This window comes from Narcine bancroftii, chromosome 1 (genome assembly GCF_036971445.1).
Source record: "Narcine bancroftii isolate sNarBan1 chromosome 1, sNarBan1.hap1, whole genome shotgun sequence".
In the NCBI taxonomy this organism is placed as follows: Eukaryota; Metazoa; Chordata; class Chondrichthyes; order Torpediniformes; family Narcinidae; genus Narcine; species Narcine bancroftii.
Genome location: NC_091469.1, coordinates 278081667 through 278099619, shown reverse-complemented (window position 1 = coordinate 278099619; position 17953 = coordinate 278081667). Strand labels below are relative to the sequence as shown.

The window sequence follows — 17953 nt, the reverse complement described above, 5'->3', positions numbered from 1 at the left end:
AACTCAAATTCACAGAGGGCCAAAATTAAAAACTTGGACTAAGTCATGGGCCAAACTAAATACTTATTGAAAATTTTCAACAACATCTGCATGTTTTCTCTTCTTTCAACATATGTAATGTTTAACTTTTTCTTATTAAAATAAATGTTTAATAATAGTTTTGGTTAAACTCTTTCCAGAAGAAGCATTAACAAATGAAAACTAAAATATTCAATAAATAATATTTCTCTATAGCCTTTAAGCTCCTTTTAAATGTATTTTTTTTCACAAGCCAAGTCAAAAAATAACAACTTGCTTCAATGACAAACAGGTTTGTCTTTTAAAATGATGAACATATAGTCTGCCTCCCACTTGTCTTGAAAGGTCCTGTTTTCTGTCTTTCGTTTGGCCATTTTTCGTAAGGAGTTTATTACATGTGAGTTAGGCGACAGGTCGCAGATACTAATGAAAGTAAAGAGAGGAGGTGGGGGCGATTAGCGGGCTGACGGGCCAGCGCCAACACATTTGCAAACATTCTGGGTTTGTAGTATTAGCTGTGCATGCACTATACTGGCGCGGGGGCCGGCTCTAATACATATTTGATATGATCTTGCGGGCCAAATATAATTATATCATGGGCCAAATTTGGCCCGTGGGCCTGAGTTTGACATGTGTGTTCTAAACAGTAAAAAACTGGGCATCACTGTGGTGCAGCTGGCAGAAATAGTGACTTGAGCTTCAATATTCACCTAGAGCACTGACTCTGGAATGTTTGGCATTGCTCTATGACTATAGGTTTATTCTGGATGCTCTGGTTTCCTCCCACATCCTAAGGGTGTGCAGTAGAAAGCAGGAAACCCAGTAGAAACTCAAAGTCATAAAGATATTGTACAAAGGTTAACTGGTTAGTGTGTGGAAGGATTGGAGATGGTGAGCAGTTGATAGGAATGTGGAGAGAATATAATTAGATGAGTACAGAAATAGTGTAAACTGGATATTCATTAGTTAGCACAATCTCAATGGGCCAAGGGACCTTCTTCCATATTGGATTCAACTCTTACAACTAGTAGAATCAAACACAGAGTGGAGATCTACTACTTAACTCTTCAAGTAGTGATGACATTTAAGATGTCCTGTGAATGTAGGCAAGGTTTTCCACAAACTGTACATCTTTGGCTTGGCTTCGCGGACGAAGATTTATGGAGGGGGTAAAAAGTCCACGTCAGCTGCAGGCTCGTTGGTGGCTGACAAGTCCGATGCGGGACAGGCAGACACGGTTGCAGCGGTTGCAGGGGAAAATTGGTTGGTTGGGGTTGGGTGTTGGGTTTTTCCTCCTTTGCCTTTTGTCAGTGAGGTGGGCTCTGCGGTCTTCTTCAAAGGAGGTTGCTGCCCGCCAAAGTGTGAGGCGCCAAGATGCACGGTTTGAGGTGAGATCAGCCCACTGCCGGTGGTCAATGGGGCAGGCACCAAGAGCTTTCTTTAGGCAGTCCTTGTACCTCTTCTTTGATGCACCTCTGTCACGGTGGCCAGTGGAGAGCTCGCCATATAACACGATCTTGGGAAGGCGATGGTCCTCCATTCTGGAGACGTGACCCATCCAGCGCAGCTGGATCTTCAGCAGCGTGGACTCAATGCTGTACATACTCAAAGGTTAACCCCAACATTATCAAACTAGCTTGCACTTGCAGCATAATCATTTAGCAACATACTGGGTATATTATGAGGGAGAGAATAAAAAAGAATGAATTTTGTACAAGAACATAGATTGTTTTAACAATACATTAATCCTGAACCACAACAAATAGTTAATGTAAACAGAAGTGGTTTAAACAATATTCTTCTTTTCAATGCAGTAACATCAGAGTGATGTATATTTGCTATCACCCAAAAGACTATTTACAACCCCTTGGAACTTATCTTACAAATTCTCAATTCAAATGGACAATGATCATGTAAGGTTGTAATTTTTAAACTGGAGATCGTACCTTGCAAAGGATCTCTAGTTTCAATACCAAATACAACTATTCCAGGACCATATCGGACTCCATCTGATTCCCAAGGTGCTAATATCTTGTCGCCTTGGACCACAGAATGCCTCATCGCTTCATTGTGCTGTATAATGTCATAAATTGCAGTCTGCTGCACAAAGCTTTGACACTTGCTATCTTGATCCAGAGTAGATTTCTCAAACTCAATCAGGAAGAGTCCTTTTCTTACCTGGCAGAAAAAAGTTATTTTGAAGCATTTTTAAAATGCAGAATTTCATTTGATTACCTGCTTTACATAGCACAATATTCAAGCGCTCCACTGTGATACAATGTGTTTAAGTATTCTGCTGTAGACAGACACTTAAATAGGCAAGGTGTAAAAGGATACAGCCCTAATACTGGTAGTTGGGATTAATATAGATCGACAAATAGGTTTGCATGTATGAGGTGGGCCAAATGGCCTGTTTTGTGCTGTACGACTTCATTATGTGGTTCTAATTTCTACACGTTTCTTTTAGTTATGTCCCCATCTCTTAAAGGGCCACCTTAAAAAAATGGTTTTGGAGGTGGGGTTTAGCTCCATGCCAACTATGGTCATAGTTGCAAGATGGCAGTAACCTCAGCTAGTAGAATAGCAAAGCATCTCCGCTCCTTCCCCGAAAAAATAATTCTTCTTCTTAAAGTTTAGATAAATTCATGCATGCTCACGGAAGGCCACCAATGTTCACTGCCAACTGCTTCAGTGAAGCCACCCTTCTGCATATCAAATAAATGGCCATGATTTACTTTTATGTTCTGATTATCAGGGAAGTTTGTCATTAGATGAAATTCAGTCCAATTCTTTCCTCGCTCAATATCCATTCAAACCACTGACATCACTAGAGGGGTGCCGACCACACTGGATGACACCATTAGAGGGAGTGACACCAAAATGACTGTCTATAAAATTTTTGTGCAGTGTTTCAGCAGAAATTTATTATAGTTTATAAAAATATCCCTGTAGTTAGTTATAACAACAAAAACATTTTTTGTCAGTCTACAAGGCTAAAACTCAAAGCTAATTTACTTTTTGAATCTTTAAATGTGCTGTGGTCAGAGCTGTCATTATTACCCAATTACAATGACGCTTCAAATCACATGGTTTTGTCTGCACGCGCTACAAGCACGCGCTGTTGTTTTCATTGCTGCTGGTGTTTTTATAGTCACAGCTTTAGTCAAATGTTCTAGTGTTTTAGCTACAATATTGTGGTAATTAGTATTTGTGAACCTGTATCAATTAGTTTTTTGAGAATTGGAAGCGTGACATTGTAATTTAAAGGCATAATTTTAATTTTTTTAGTTGTTTATCTCACTACTATTGCCATTACATTCAGTAATATACGGGAATTATGATTTACAACTTCTTTCTTCTCTGGCTTGGCTTCGCGGACGAAGATTTATGGAGGGGGTAAAAAGTCCACGTCAGCTGCAGGCTCGTTTGTGGCTGACAAGTCCGATGCGGGACAGGCAGACACGATTGCAGCAGTTGCAGGGGAAAATTGGTGGGTTGGGGTTGGGTGTTGGGTTTTTCCTCCTTTGCCTTTTGTCAGTGAGGTAGGCTCTGCGGTCTTCTTCAAAGGAGGTTGCTGCCCGCCAAACTGTGAGGCGCCAAGATGCACGGTTTCAGGCGATATCAGCCCACTGGCAGTGGTCAATGTGGCAGGCACCAAGAGATTTCTTTAGGCAGTCCTTGTACCTTTTCTTTGGTGCACCTCTGTCACGGTGGCCAGTGGAGAGCTCGCCATATAACACGATCTTGGGAAGGCGATGGTCCTCCATTCTGGAGACGTGACCCATCCAGCGCAGCTGGATCTTCAGCAGCGTGGACTCGATGCTGTCGACCTCTGCCATCTCGAGTACTTCGACGTTAGGGATGTAAGCGCTCCAATGGATGTTGAGGATGGAGCGGAGACAACGCTGGTGGAAGCGTTCTAGGAGCCGTAGGTGGTGCCGGTAGAGGACCCATGATTCGGAGCCGAACAGGAGTGTGGGTATGACAACGGCTCTGTATACGCTTATCTTTGTGAGGTTTTTCAGTTGGTTGTTTTTCCAGACTCTTTTGTGTAGTCTTCCAAAGGCGCTATTTGCCTTGGCGAGTCTGTTGTCTATCTCATTGTCGATCCTTGCATCTGATGAAATGGTGCAGCCGAGATAGGTAAACTGGTTGACCGTTTTGAGTTTTGTGTGCCCGATGGAGATGTGGGGGGGCTGGTAATCATGGTGGGGAGCTGGCTGATGGAGGACCTCAGTTTTCTTCAGGCTGACTTCCAGGCCAAACATTTTGGCAGTTTCCGCAAAGCAGGACGTCAAGCGCTGAAGAGCTGGCTCTGAATGGGCAACTAAAGCGGCATCGTCTGCAAAGAGTAGTTCACGCACAAGTTTCTCTTGTGTCTTGGTGTGAGCTTGCAGGCGCCTCAGATTGAAGAGACTGCCATCCGTGCGGTACCGGATGTAAACAGCGTCTTCATTGTTGGGGTCTTTCATGGCTTGGTTCAGCATCATGCTGAAGAAGATTGAAAAGAGGGTTGGTGCCAGAACACAGCCTTGCTTCACGCCATTGTTAATGGAGAAGGGTTCAGAGAGCTCATTGCTGTATCTGACCCGACCTTGTTGGTTTTCGTGCAGTTGGATAATCATGTTGAGGAACTTTGGGGGACATCCGATGCGCTCTAGTATTTGCCAAAGCCCTTTCCTGCTCACGGTGTCGAAGGCTTTGGTGAGGTCAACAAAGGTGATGTAGAGTCCTTTGTTTTGTTCTCTGCATTTTTCTTGGAGCTGTCTGAGGGCAAAGACCATGTCAGTAGTTCCTCTGTTTGCGCGAAAGCCGCACTGTGATTCTGGGAGAATATTCTCGGCGACACTAGGTATTATTCTATTTAGTAGAATCCTAGCGAAGATTTTGCCTGCAATGGAGAGCAACGTGATTCCCCTGTAGTTTGAGCAGTCTGATTTCTCGCCTTTGTTTTTGTACAGGGTGATGATGGTGGCATCACGAAGATCCTGAGGCAGTTTACCTTGGTCCCAACAAAGCTTGAAAAACTCATGCAGTTTGGCATGCAGAGTTTTGCCGCCAGCCTTCCAGACTTCTGGGGGGATTCCATCCATACCTGCTGCTTTGCCACTTTTCAGTTGTTCGATTGCCTTATATGTCTCATCCAGGGTGGGAACCTCATCCAGCTCTAGCCTTAGGGGCTGTTGAGGGAGCTGGAGCAGGGCGGAATCTTGGACTGAGCGGTTGGCACTGAAAAGAGATTGGAAGTGTTCTGACCATCGGTTGAGGATGGAGATCTTGTCGCTGAGGAGGACTTTGCCGTCTGAGCTGCGCAGCGGGCTTTGGGCTTGGGGTGAGGGACAAAAAACATTACTAAGGATTCTGTATGGTCTGATACGGGAGGCGTTCCATGGGGGGGGAGGGAGTGTGGTGACACCATGAGTTAACGCACTGATTCAAACATCTTCAATCAAAAGTCACTGCAAAGCAATGAAGCATATATCTAATACTTCTAGAAATAATGGCATTAGATACCTACATCACACCAGATTAAGAAACCCAAACTCAAAATGTACTCAAGTGTGGCATCAAATAGGTTCAAAAACAAGTCATTTCCTCCTGTATACTTTAAGGTATGACAATAACATGACAACATTTTCCATAGTATTTTTATAATTATGTTTTTTTGAAAATTTGACATAGAACAGCTGATGTTATTGGTAGCATATAAAGAATGTTGTTAATCGGTATATTACTTGTGACTAATTGATAACTAAAAATAACAAGGGACTGGGAAAATGAATAGATATTATTTGTACATCATTATAAATAATAGAACTAAAATTCCACTCCACCTCCTGCTTGATTGTGCCCATGTGAAAAAATCCATCAGACTCTTGTCTTGCCAGGACAGAAGCTCCGAAAACCAAGCGACTTGATCCAAGAAGTCCCACCCATGGATCAGTATATTTGTAGATGCTAATAAGAAAGGTAACAATGCAAACTCAATCTTTAGTTTGATCAATATAAATAATGTTTAAGGAATGATTTAGGGAAGGGAGGAATTGGAAAGTAACAATGAATTTATAGCATTACCCTGGTCACTTTTCTCAGGAAATGATGGAGAAAGGAGCAAAGATGCAATCGCCCATAAAGAAATGACTGAAACCCCCCCAAGGGGAAATCCAACATTAGAATTAGCAGCAACAATTCTAGTCTTGTGATTCACTTATTCTCATTAGAACGCCGACCAATCTTGAGTTTATTGCTGAAGTGCCAAAACTATTTAATACCAACTAGAACTATGTAGCCATGCTCTAATTCAAAATTGTAATTATTCCAGGAAATATTTATTTTAATGATGGTAAATTAAAAGTCTGAGTAATCTGTAATTAATAAAAGGATCCAGTCAGTCCTCCAGATAAGAAAGAAGTTTAGCAACCAAAAGTCTAATAATACAAAACCCAGCACTCAACATCAGAACTTTTACATTAATACTAATTTAATTCATTTACAGGATATGGCATCACTGACAAAGCCAGGACTTACTGCCCATCCTTAATGCTCTTGAGAATATGACGGTGACCTGCCATGTGTTGTGATTATTGTCAGAATAATGTTGGGTAGATATTCAGTTTCAGAAACCCGTGACTCAGAAGAAACTGTGAAATGTTGCTAAGTCAGGATGGTGTGACTTGAATGGGAATTTTTATTTACTATCATTCCTTTATCCTTCGTATTTGGGCACTGGTGTCACTGGGGGTGCAGATCGCACCAGGTGACACCATCAGAGGGGGTGACATCAAAATGACTGTCTATAAAATTTTTGTGGAGTGTTTCAGCAGAAATTTATTATTTTTTAATAAAAATATCCCTGTAGTTATCACAATAAAAACATTTTTCTTAAGCCCATCTTTCATGTATCAATATACCTACAAGGCTAAAACTCTACGCTAATTTACTTTTTGAACACTCTGGTCAGAGCCGTCATTATTTCCCAATTATAATGATGCTTCAAATCATATGGTTTCATCTGCAAACACGTGCTGTTGTTTTTGTCACTACTTTTGTCAAATTTTCTGGTGATTTAATGTTTGTGGTAATTCATGTTTGTGATTTACAAGTAACATTAGTACAAAAAACATTACCAAGGATTCTGTATGGTCTGGTATGGGAGGAGGTCCAAGTGGGGTACTGGTGACATTATGAATTACCGAACCTGGTGACACCAACCCTAGTGATGCTAGGTGTTAATGAAGAATCCCTGGCATATCGTTGCCTTGTATTTTGAAGTTGGTATGTAAGACACTGCCAAAGGATAGGGTACCAATGAGTATAAGAACCTATGAACAGAAGAAATATAAGCACAATGTCTTTTGATTGTAGCTTCTTGAGTAACTCCTAACCCTTGAAATTCAGTAACATTATATGGAGTTTCTCCAGGTATCATTGACAAGAAAATGAACTGGACTAAATCCTATTGCTACAACAGCCGGCTATCCTTGGTACGGTAATAATTTTCTGACTTCATTATGTTTTTGCAAGGATTGAACAGGAGTACAATAGATTTGCCTGGATATATGCAGTTTATTAATATCAAGGAGAGACTGTTGGAGTTCCTTTCATGGCATAAATGCAACTTTCCACCTCAGGCCATGCCTAAATATTTTCCAGTTATTATTGTATATGTTGTGTAAATATTTTTTTTTCAGAGAATTAAAGAAATGTAAGCAATGGTGCAATTAAAGAAATGGATGAAAATTATATGGGGCAATTTAGAGAGAAATTATTTGCTGAGTTATTGACCACTGCGCAATCAAGCTTAACATTGTGTTGCCCAGTAAATTAAACTATTCTATTAAATACTCAAATACAAATTACTACACTCATGAAATAGTCCATTAAAACAAGTGGCTTACATTCAAAAAATTATCTTCATTGTTAAAAAGAATCAATTATTTGATTGACCTTTATTGCATCTGAGGGATATTTTAATAAGATTGTCTTAAAAGTCATTTTAAAAATTGTGTTCTGATTTCTAACATGTCCTACAACTTTGCAAAATATAGAGTGCTGCAGAATTAAGTTTAGTAAGTTGTATGATGGAATGATCACCCATTTTTAACAAAAAAAAATTTCACCTTGCAGAATCCATTGGACTGTTCAAATTCACTGGATGCATGTGAAAAGCTTCTGCATCAGAATATTCTATACATGAGTCAGTGAATGGACTTTTCTCCAGTGGGGTTTTGGTAGTGCAGTACTTCAGATCAGAGTACTGAGGCCCAGAGATTAAGGTGCTTGCGGGATAAATGGGAGCCACCTATGCAACAATAAATACATGATTAGATTCTCTCATAATGTGAGACATTGATGTCATACTATTTTGCAAACTTTCCAGAAAAATAGCAGTTTCTCATTTTGTCTTGTTTCTTTTTCCAAATTTCAGTTTTCAATCTCGTTATCTGTTGCATAATTTTCAACTGGAATTTGATGCCATTACAATATAGGGATGCAAGCCAAGATACAGAAATTTTGCTGCAATAGCAGATATTTCTATTATAATTTGTGGATGTTTGTGCAACAATATCCACAAGCCACAAAATCAAACTGTTGTTGAGAAACAGGAGCTACAGAATGAAGCAAGTTCTTTTTTCCTAATTTGAACTCCAGCATTTGGAGATAAATGTCTTTTGACTAAATGAGTGTACTCATCATTATCCAGGTGTGTGAAGAAATTTGGCATGTCCTCTGTGTCCCTCAATGACTTTTACAGATGCACCATTGAAGGCATCCTGTCAGGGTGCATCACTGTGTGAGGAGAACTGCTCTGCCCAAGTGCCCAATACTCCAAGAAACTGCAGAGATGTGAATTCAGCTCAGGCCATCACTCAACCCTGTGACCCCCCCCCCCACCCCACAATGTCCTTTCCATTTACTCCCAGCATATTGACTCCACCCCAGCCACATTCTTTCATCCTCCTCCTACAGACAGGGTTCACTAAATTCAACAACATTTTATTTCTTTCCATTCTCAGACTCCTGAAGGAACGTCACATATAAATAATGTTGCCCTTGATCTGTACTATCTGATATCTCTTTGTAACTCTGCACTGCATTTTTATTCTTTTACTATGTATGGGATGACTAGCTAAAGTGCATCCAAAGCAAACTTTCTCACTCCACATTGGTACATACGAGAGTAAACTTGAATTTGAACTTGAAATAACTCAAAGACTTGCTCTCAACAATAGCTCCAGTTAGCCCATTCTCCATGTTCCCCTATGGTTTGTATTTTTTATTCTTCCTTAAATATCTGTCCAGTTTCCTTTTGAAAGTCACTGGAAGGCAATGCAACCCAGATCATGATGACCTTTTGTATATTAAAATGTTTCCACATGTCACTCTTGTGTCCTCTGGCTTAATCCTTCTCCATTTGCACCTGATTGGACATTTAAGCATATTTTAAAGTGATCTTAAGGAGCCATGGTTTTAATATCATTGCTGCAAAGATTGTAAAGCAATTTTTAAGATGATATTTGCAAGGAAAAGTACAACGTCAATCACATAAAAATAATGCTAACTGTGAATGTGATTAAATTTAATTATGTTTAAAACGTATAGAGCACGTGGAAAAGAAAAAGAGCATTAGGTATATCAGAAACATGCTATCAGGTTCTGGTACTTAGAATAATCAAGAGGGTAAAGGTCCTGTAACCTCTCAAGGGATTGAATATGCTGAGAATTTTCCACTGGTACACCCCTATTTAACCGTACAATTAAAGCTTTTATTGCACAAGCACAATTAATCTCAAAATTTCAAACCACTCAACAGACATATTAGTAAATGTTAAATTTTCAATGACAACTTGCACAGCATGTAATAACATTTTTTCTGGAGATTTCAGTTAATAAACTGGCTGAGATTCCATCTTTTTTTTATCAAAGATATTTACACTATAATTTGGCATTGCTGCTGTATTTTGAAATTTGAGTAACACAGTTGACCTTCTTAAGGTTTGCAAGGATTTCTTAAGGCTTCAAATATTCTTGCATACATGGTGATCTTAAACAGAATTGACAGGCACATTTTCTGTAAAGGGCTATTTAATTTTCATCTATTACCTGTTTGATCGCTCCACAGTTGTTAAGTTTAATGAGATGGGCACTGCCCTGGGTGAGCCTGCTGGTTTCCTGCAGAAACTCTCGAGTTTCACCATCTATCCATTTGTCAGACAAGTAGAAGGTGTGTATTGGACGACCATGGGATATGTATGGTAGCACATGAAAAATATCCTTTAACATGTTGTCAGGTAGACCGTTTGTCACCAGGTAAAAAGCCTCACATACTGGGTCATCAAATGCAGCTGTTAATGCACTGAGCAGATCCCTGCCCTGTGCACAGCTAAGTGATTGAAACCACTGCATTGCACTGAAAATAGTCTGTGGGTTACATGTTACCATACAGTCACACCATTTGGTTACCTACATAAAAAGAAACAGCATTAAACATTAAATATTCATAGTATCATACAATCGTTACAAAATAGAGGGAGGCCATTCAGCCAATCATGTATGTATCGACTTGCTACCAGAGGATTCTCTAATTCCACCCATTGGCCCTTTGTTTGTAGCCTTGCAAAATTTCCGCCAGCACCTAGCTCTACCAGCCCTACAGGAAGTGCATTCCAGATTACAACCAATCAATGTTTGTTTCAAAGAAACGTTTCCTGTTGTTACTCTTAATTTTCTGTTTGTGCTCCACCCCTTTACCAAAGGGAACAGCCTCCCAGTACCTACTCTATCCAGGGGTCCCTCGTCATTTCATATACTTTCATCACATTTCCCCTCAACTTTCTCTTCTCCAAAGCCCAACTTCTTCAACTTTGTCGTGTCTTCTCCTGGAATTTTCCACTGGACCTTCTCTCATACCTTCAAGTTCTTCCAAAGATGAATTTAATGCAGACAGGTGTGAGGTGTTGCATTTTGAAAGGACAAACCAAGAAAGGACAGACACAGTAAATGGTAAGGCACTGAGGAATGTGGTAGATCAGAGGGATCTGGGAATACAAATACATAGTTCCATGAATGTGCCATCACAGGTCGATAGGGTTGTAAAGAGAGCTTTTGGTATATTGGCCTTTACAAATCAAAGTATTGAGTATAGAAGTTGGAATGTTATGGTAAAGTTGTATAAGACATTGGTGAGTCCAAATTTAGAGTATTGTGTGCAGTTTTTGTCATCTAACTACAGGAAAGATATCAGCAAGATGAAAAGGGTGCGGAGAAGATTTAGTAGGATGTCACCTGGAACTGAGTTACAGGGAAAGGTTAGGACTTTTTCTCCCTGGAGTGTAGAAGAATGAGGGGAGATTTGATAGAGGTATTTAAAATTATGAGGGATATGGATTAAATGTAGGTAGACTTTTTTCCCCACTAAGGGGAAACAAACCAGAGGACATGGGTTAAGGGAGAAAGGGAAAGTCTTAGGAGGAACTTCTACATACAGAGAGTGGTGGGAGAGTGGAATGAGCTGTGAGCTGAAGGTGGGCTCAATTTTAACATTCAAGAAGAATTTGGACAGGTATATGGATGGGAATGTTATGGAGAGCTATAGACTGGGTTCAGGTCAGTGGGACTAGGCAGAAAAATAGTTTGGCACAGACAAGAAGGGCTGAGGGACTTGTTTCTGTGTTGTAATGTTCTATGGTTCTTTGTGTCAACCAGAATAGAATGTAAGACTCCAGATGAGACCACAGCAGTTTTTTTTATATAAAGATTTAGCATAATTTCCCTGCTTACATACAGTTCTACAGATAATGTATCTTTTGGAATTGACATTAGAATAGCAATTATTTACATTATTCAAGATCCAATAACTTTGATAATTTGGCAGATATATAGCAATTGTAACGTGGACTTAAATCATATACGTTACACTGGACAACAATTTTATTCCCCCAAAAGGTTTGCTTCCTTAAAAAAAAATGGGGATTATGATAGGCAACCTCAAGATGAACAAAGATAATTTCAGATTTGCTGCATCACAGAGGATAAAAATTGTTAGCCTTATTGAATTTAGCATGTTTAATCACATCTGCTGTTCAACTGACAGAAAAATGTTTTGCTGTTGATTTTCGTTTGTACTCAGCGTCATGATAATGAATATGTATGAGATGTACCGGAAGTCGTGTGGTATGAGAGAGATAAGAGCACAAGCAGGAGAACAAAGGAAAACTGGAGAATAAAGACACTGAGAAGTTTACCTGATAAAACTTGCGTTCGATGTTTTATTAACTTCACATTTCGGGCCACAAATGTGACATTGGCGACGAGGTGAAAGAAGCTTGAAGAAAATTAAAGACTAAACAAGATTACAGAGGATTACAGACAACTTCAAGGTGATAAGAATTTTCTCTTTGACTCAGTACTTTTGGGGCTGGAATATTTCCTCATGGCTGGGGCAGATGGTGACTTTCTAACACATACTGGAATTGCTCATTTGAGCAAGTGTGAAGTGGAAGGCATGGCTGGAAGAATTTGAATCCTACGCCGACAGTCGTAGCCTATTTCTAGATACCGGTACAGTTGAACAAAAAGCGCAGAGAAGGGCGTTACTTCTTTTCACCGCGGGATCCGCAGTTCGGGAAACATTTAAGACACTTTTGAATACTGGAAGAAAGGATGAGTACCAGAAAGTGGTAGATGCATTAAATGCACACTATGTAGTGACACCGAATGCTACATTTCAACGCCATTTGTTTCGGAGAACGAGACAAGAAGATGGCCAGACAATTGCTCAGTACGTGACGAGACTACGCCAGCTAGCTGTTGGATGCAATTACATGCCAGCTGATTTGGACAACCAATTATTGGATCAAGTCATACAGCACTGCAGATCAGATAAACTCAGAAGACGTCTACTGGAAAGAGGGAGTGAGTTGGAACTCACCGATGCTTTAACCATTGCTGCTGCATTAGAGGCTGTTGAAGGGCAATTTCATACCATGACCCTGAAAGACAACTCAAGCCAGCAAATTAAGAGGCTCTCACATCGCCATAACCAGCCAAGATATACGTCGACACAGGACGTGGAGTGTTATCAATGTGGAAACCGAGGTCACTTTGGAAAAGACCCATATTGCCCAGCCAAAGGCAAAGTTTGCAGAAAGTGTGGAGGTAAAGACCACTTTGCAAAGAAGTGCAAAAGCAAGTCCAATGCAGACCAGAAGAGGAAGAGTACAACTTCCAAAGGCAAAGTCTGGGGGAAAGGAAAGTATCCTGGAAAGAAAGATACCATTCGCCAGATAGACGGTGACGATGATGATACCCAGGAGGGACAGAGTTGTTACCAATTTACGTTGAATGAAGTACGTCATGAGAAGGTCCCAGTGATCATTGGTGGAGTGACAGTGCAGGTCATTGTAGACTCAGGCAGAGACAGTAATGTGATTGATCGACATTTATGGGAGAAGTTGAAAAGGAAAAAGATCATTTGTACCTCAAAGAAGTGTTCCAAGAAACTGTATCCATACACAGCAACCAAGCCATTGCAGACCATTGGATGTTTTACTGCAACTGTTGAAGCTGGAGATAAGTACACCGAAGCAGAGTTTATGGTCATGGAAGAGAGGGGAGAACCATTGCTGAGTAGAAGCACAGCGCAAGACCTGGCAATTCAATTCAGTCATACGAGGATATGAAGCATGAATTCCCCGCAGTCTTCCAAGGAATAGGAAAGCTGAAAGGTCGACAATTGAAGCTAGCGGTAGATGAAACGGTCAAACCTAAGGCACAACCAATGCGCCGAACTCCGTTTGGACTTCGTGGGAAAGTAGAAGCCAAAATTAAAGAATTGATCGAACAAGACATTATTGAACCGGTGGAACATTCGACACAATGGGTCAGTCCCGTAGTGATTGTGCCCAAACCAAAGGGTGACATAAGACTATGTGTTGACATGAGAATGGCCAATGAAGCTATAATTAGAGAACGAGACCCTATGCCAACAGTGGAGGAAATACTTCAAGAACTAACTACCAGTAAGATATTCTCAAAAATTGATCTGAAATGGGGCTATCATCAATTAGAGCTGGATCCAGGTTCCCGAGATGTAACAACATTTGTGACTCACTGTGGATTGTATCGTTACAAGAGACTATCATTTGGAATTAATGCAGCTTCGGAGATCTACCAGTATGAAATCCATCGAGTGATTCAAGGCATTCCTGGAGTTGCCAACATTTCTGACGACATCATAGTCCATGCACCAATGAAGGAAGAGCATGACAAACGGTTGAGGCATGTACTATCTAGACTACAGGAGGCAGGCCTTACCGTGAATGGAAACAAGTGCCAGTTCAGTGTGTCAGAAATGGACTTCATGGGACACAGACTTACACGGGAAGGACTAAACCCTGCAGAGGCCAAGGTGAAAGCTATTGAAGAGGCACGTGCACCTCAGAACGCAACGGAGGTGAGGAATTTCCTGGGATTGGTCAATTTTTGTGCAAAGTTCATTCCTAATTTCACTACAGTGGCAGAACCACTAAGGAAACTAACCAGGAAAGGTGTACCATTTCATTTTGGATCTGAGCAGAAGAAAGCGTTCACAGCGCTGAAGCAAAGCCTGACAGATGCAAAAACTCTTGGATATTACGATCCGGCGGCATCAACCAAAGTCATAGTGGATGCCAGCCCGGTTGGTTTAGGAGCCGTGTTGGTCCAGATGAATGATGGAGGACCAAGAATCATTGCCTATGCCAGCAGATCATTATCAGATGTGGAAAGAAAATACTCTCAGACAGAGAAAGAAGCACTCAGACTTGTATGGGCCTGTGAGAGGTTCCATGCATATTTATACGGCATTGAATTTGAACTCATCACAGATCATAAGCCATTAGAGGTGATCTATGCACCTAGATCCAAACCATGTGCCAGAATAGAGAGATGGGTACTCAGACTACAACCCTACAAATATAAAGTAACTGCGAAATGGCCGCAAGCCAACGGAGAAGTAGAGAGACAAAATCAGTCCATTGAAAAACGATTGAGGATTGCACACGCTGAAGGACAAAATTGGCGAGAAGCATTGCTATCTTATGTGGCTGTCTATCGAGCAACGCCTCATGCAACCACTGGAAAAAGTCCTGCAGAAGCATTTTTTGGGAGAAAAATCCGCACAAAAATGCCAGAAATAAAGGAAATCCGAGACGACCAGGAGATGAGGGACCACGATGCTGAAAAGAAAGGTGCAGCAAAGCTGTACACAGATTCGAAACGTGGAGCCAAGTACTCAGACATCATGCCAGGAGATAATGTTCTAGTGAGGCATGAAACTGGTGGTAAGCTAGACACACCTTATTACCATCAACCCTATACTGTCGTATCCAGAAGTGGCAGTATGGTGACAGTCAAGTCTCCGACTGGAGTCCTGTATAAGAGAAATGTATCAGGTGTAAAAAGGTACCAGTCCAGAGATACATCAAGCGAAGAGGTTGAAAGGCCAATACGAGATGCTGAAACTGAGAGACCTGATGATGTTCCAGAGGCAGTTACCAGCACTCCTGATGAAGTGACTAGAGCACCAGAAACACCCGAAACCGTGGCGAGCAGTATTTCCGACGCCTAGAGTGAACAACCGAGAAGCGACGACAATATCGCAGGCAGGCCGAAACGAAACCGGAAAGCACCCAAACGATACGAAGACTTTGTGCCATAGTTTTAATAAGAACTTTGGGACAGTATTTTAATCTTATATCATAAAGTGCATGTATGAGTGTTGTAGGAAGTAAATTTTATGTAATTGAGTTATAGTATTACCATTAGTTACGATGTTTGTAGGTTTCCGAGGGATATTGGTAAGTGAAGATAAAGTTTATTTCTGATTAAAGGAGGGATGTCATGATAATGAATATGTATGAGATGTACCGGAAGTCACGTGGTATGAGAGAGAGATAAGAGCACAAGCAGGAGAACAAAGGAAAACTGGAGAATAAAGACACTGAGAAGTTTACCTGATAAAACTTGCGTTCGATGTTTTATTAACTTCACATTTTGGGCCACAAATGTGACTGACACTCAGCATCTGATACCTCTTCTGTCAGTGTCCAACAAGAGTTGACCAACATTGCCAGCATTCTAGTTGCCCTGACACGGCTTTTCCATGGTCCCAATGACTGGGTGAAACCTTTCACCAGGTTTGCTGACTGCACCAAGATTAACAGGGTTTTGTATGCTTGAAGTAGACTTAAAATAAGACAGAAAACTATGAAAATAGGTTATAGCTTTAAAAAAGGTATATGATGGGAAAGTTTTAAGGTGATTTTCATGAACAGCCATCTAAAAATCCATAAAATGCAGCAAAAATGTTCAAGAAGCAAAATCTTTGTTGTCCAGTGTAATTTGTTATACTGCATCTTGTCATCTATTAGTATGATTTCAGTCGATAAATAAATGTAATTGGGACTATAATACATTTTTTAAAAATCACGAAACGTTCTAATTGGCAAATGAGTCTATGATGTTTCAGTGGAGGATACCACAACTCTACCTTATTGGAAAATTCCACAATATTAAAGCCACTGTCCGGTGTGGTGTAAGCCTTAGCCAAAAGTGCTTCCTTGAGGTGAAACTTGATGGCGCCGAGGTGGCCGTGCATACTCTGCGACGTGTCGACCACAAAGGTGATCTTCGTATCCCTAACGCGTCCAAACAGCGTGGGAAATCCATGGAATCGCAGAAGGGGGGAAATTGCCGGCATGTCGCAGCTTCCAACCCGTCGTCCAGATTAAACAGAGTTTGGGCCAACGCAACAGGTCGCAATATTGTCTCAAGGTACCAAATAAACAGCTCAAACGGCCGGTTGAAGAGTTTCTATTAAAGATGCACCGGAGTCAGGACTTGGTTCAGGGACGACGAATTCACAGCAAATGTCAATTTACTGAAAAACGAAAAAAAAAGCAAAAACTGTATTGGAAATCCCAAATAAAATGTGTCAGTACAATCACACCGATGGACTCAAGCCCGAGACGTTGCTGGTGCATCATTATCTTTGCTACACTATCTGACCTGCTGAGTTTCTCCAGCGTTGTATTTACTTCAACTACGACGTTTGCAGACTCTCATGTTTAACGGTTGAATTTTTCCATCTGTTTTCTTCCCTAAAAAGCAAGAGCCGCAGGACTGCACCGCGTGGAAGTGGCGACGACCCCTGCCCTGATACTTACTGTGGTCTTTCTGGGTACCGAGAAGACCCCACTTAAAGCAGAAGGCTCCAGCCACCGAGTTCCAGACTGTTGCAGAGCGTTGCTAGGTTCCCAACTTCGATGACGTGCGTGGTCGGTGCATCATGGGAGTTGTAGTTCGCCCACTGCTGGAAGGAATTGGGCTACAGTGGCTCTCAACTTTTTTTTTCTTTACACTCACATACCACTTTAAGTATTTCTTATGTGCTCTGTGCTTAGTAAGGGAATGCTTAAGGTGGTATGTGGGTGGAAAGAAAACGTTTGAAAACCACTGTTTTAATCGTACCTCATTGACTCGTTATGTGCACGGTTTCCTAACTCCAATAGTTGTGCAATCAGGTAAGGGAAATGTTTATTCATTTAAGTTTTTTCTTCATGGATTGTGCTTTAAAAGAGTTTATGTTTTGACTTTTTTTAATGGCAACGCCAAAGTGAACGAGAACTGGGTTAACTTAAATAAGTAACACCACACTGTAGGGGAAGTCGGGAACATAAACAAGATGGAAACAAGTGGTACTTAACAGGGAATGAGATTTAGTGCTCATGTGCATATTATTGCCAATAAATGTGTGTAAAACCAAATAGATGAGATGGGCATTTCTTTCCTGAAATAGCAATTATTGTGCCCTTGTTCTTATTCTTCACCACAACCAAGTCTGTCACCCCCCCCCCCCCCGCCCCACCCCCATGGTAAAAGGATGTCTATATTG

The 17953-nt window shown here is 40.9% G+C and overlaps 1 protein-coding gene across 1 annotated transcript in view; it reads right to left on the bottom strand.

Annotated features, from left to right (window-relative positions):
* c1h11orf16 (chromosome 1 C11orf16 homolog) overlaps positions 1–16933 on the bottom strand; it is a 32156-nt gene extending 15223 nt beyond the window's left edge. Inside the window, exons 1-5 of the mRNA XM_069913976.1 lie at positions 16550–16933; positions 10123–10482; positions 8139–8320; positions 5853–5976; positions 1965–2196 (exon numbers count right to left, since the gene is read on the bottom strand). Of these exons, the coding sequence (XP_069770077.1) occupies positions 1965–2196; positions 5853–5976; positions 8139–8320; positions 10123–10482; positions 16550–16759 (1108 nt within the window). The 5' untranslated portion in view covers positions 16760–16933. The remainder of the gene's footprint in view (positions 1–1964; positions 2197–5852; positions 5977–8138; positions 8321–10122; positions 10483–16549) is intronic.
* Between the last annotated feature and the right edge of the window lie 1020 nt (positions 16934–17953).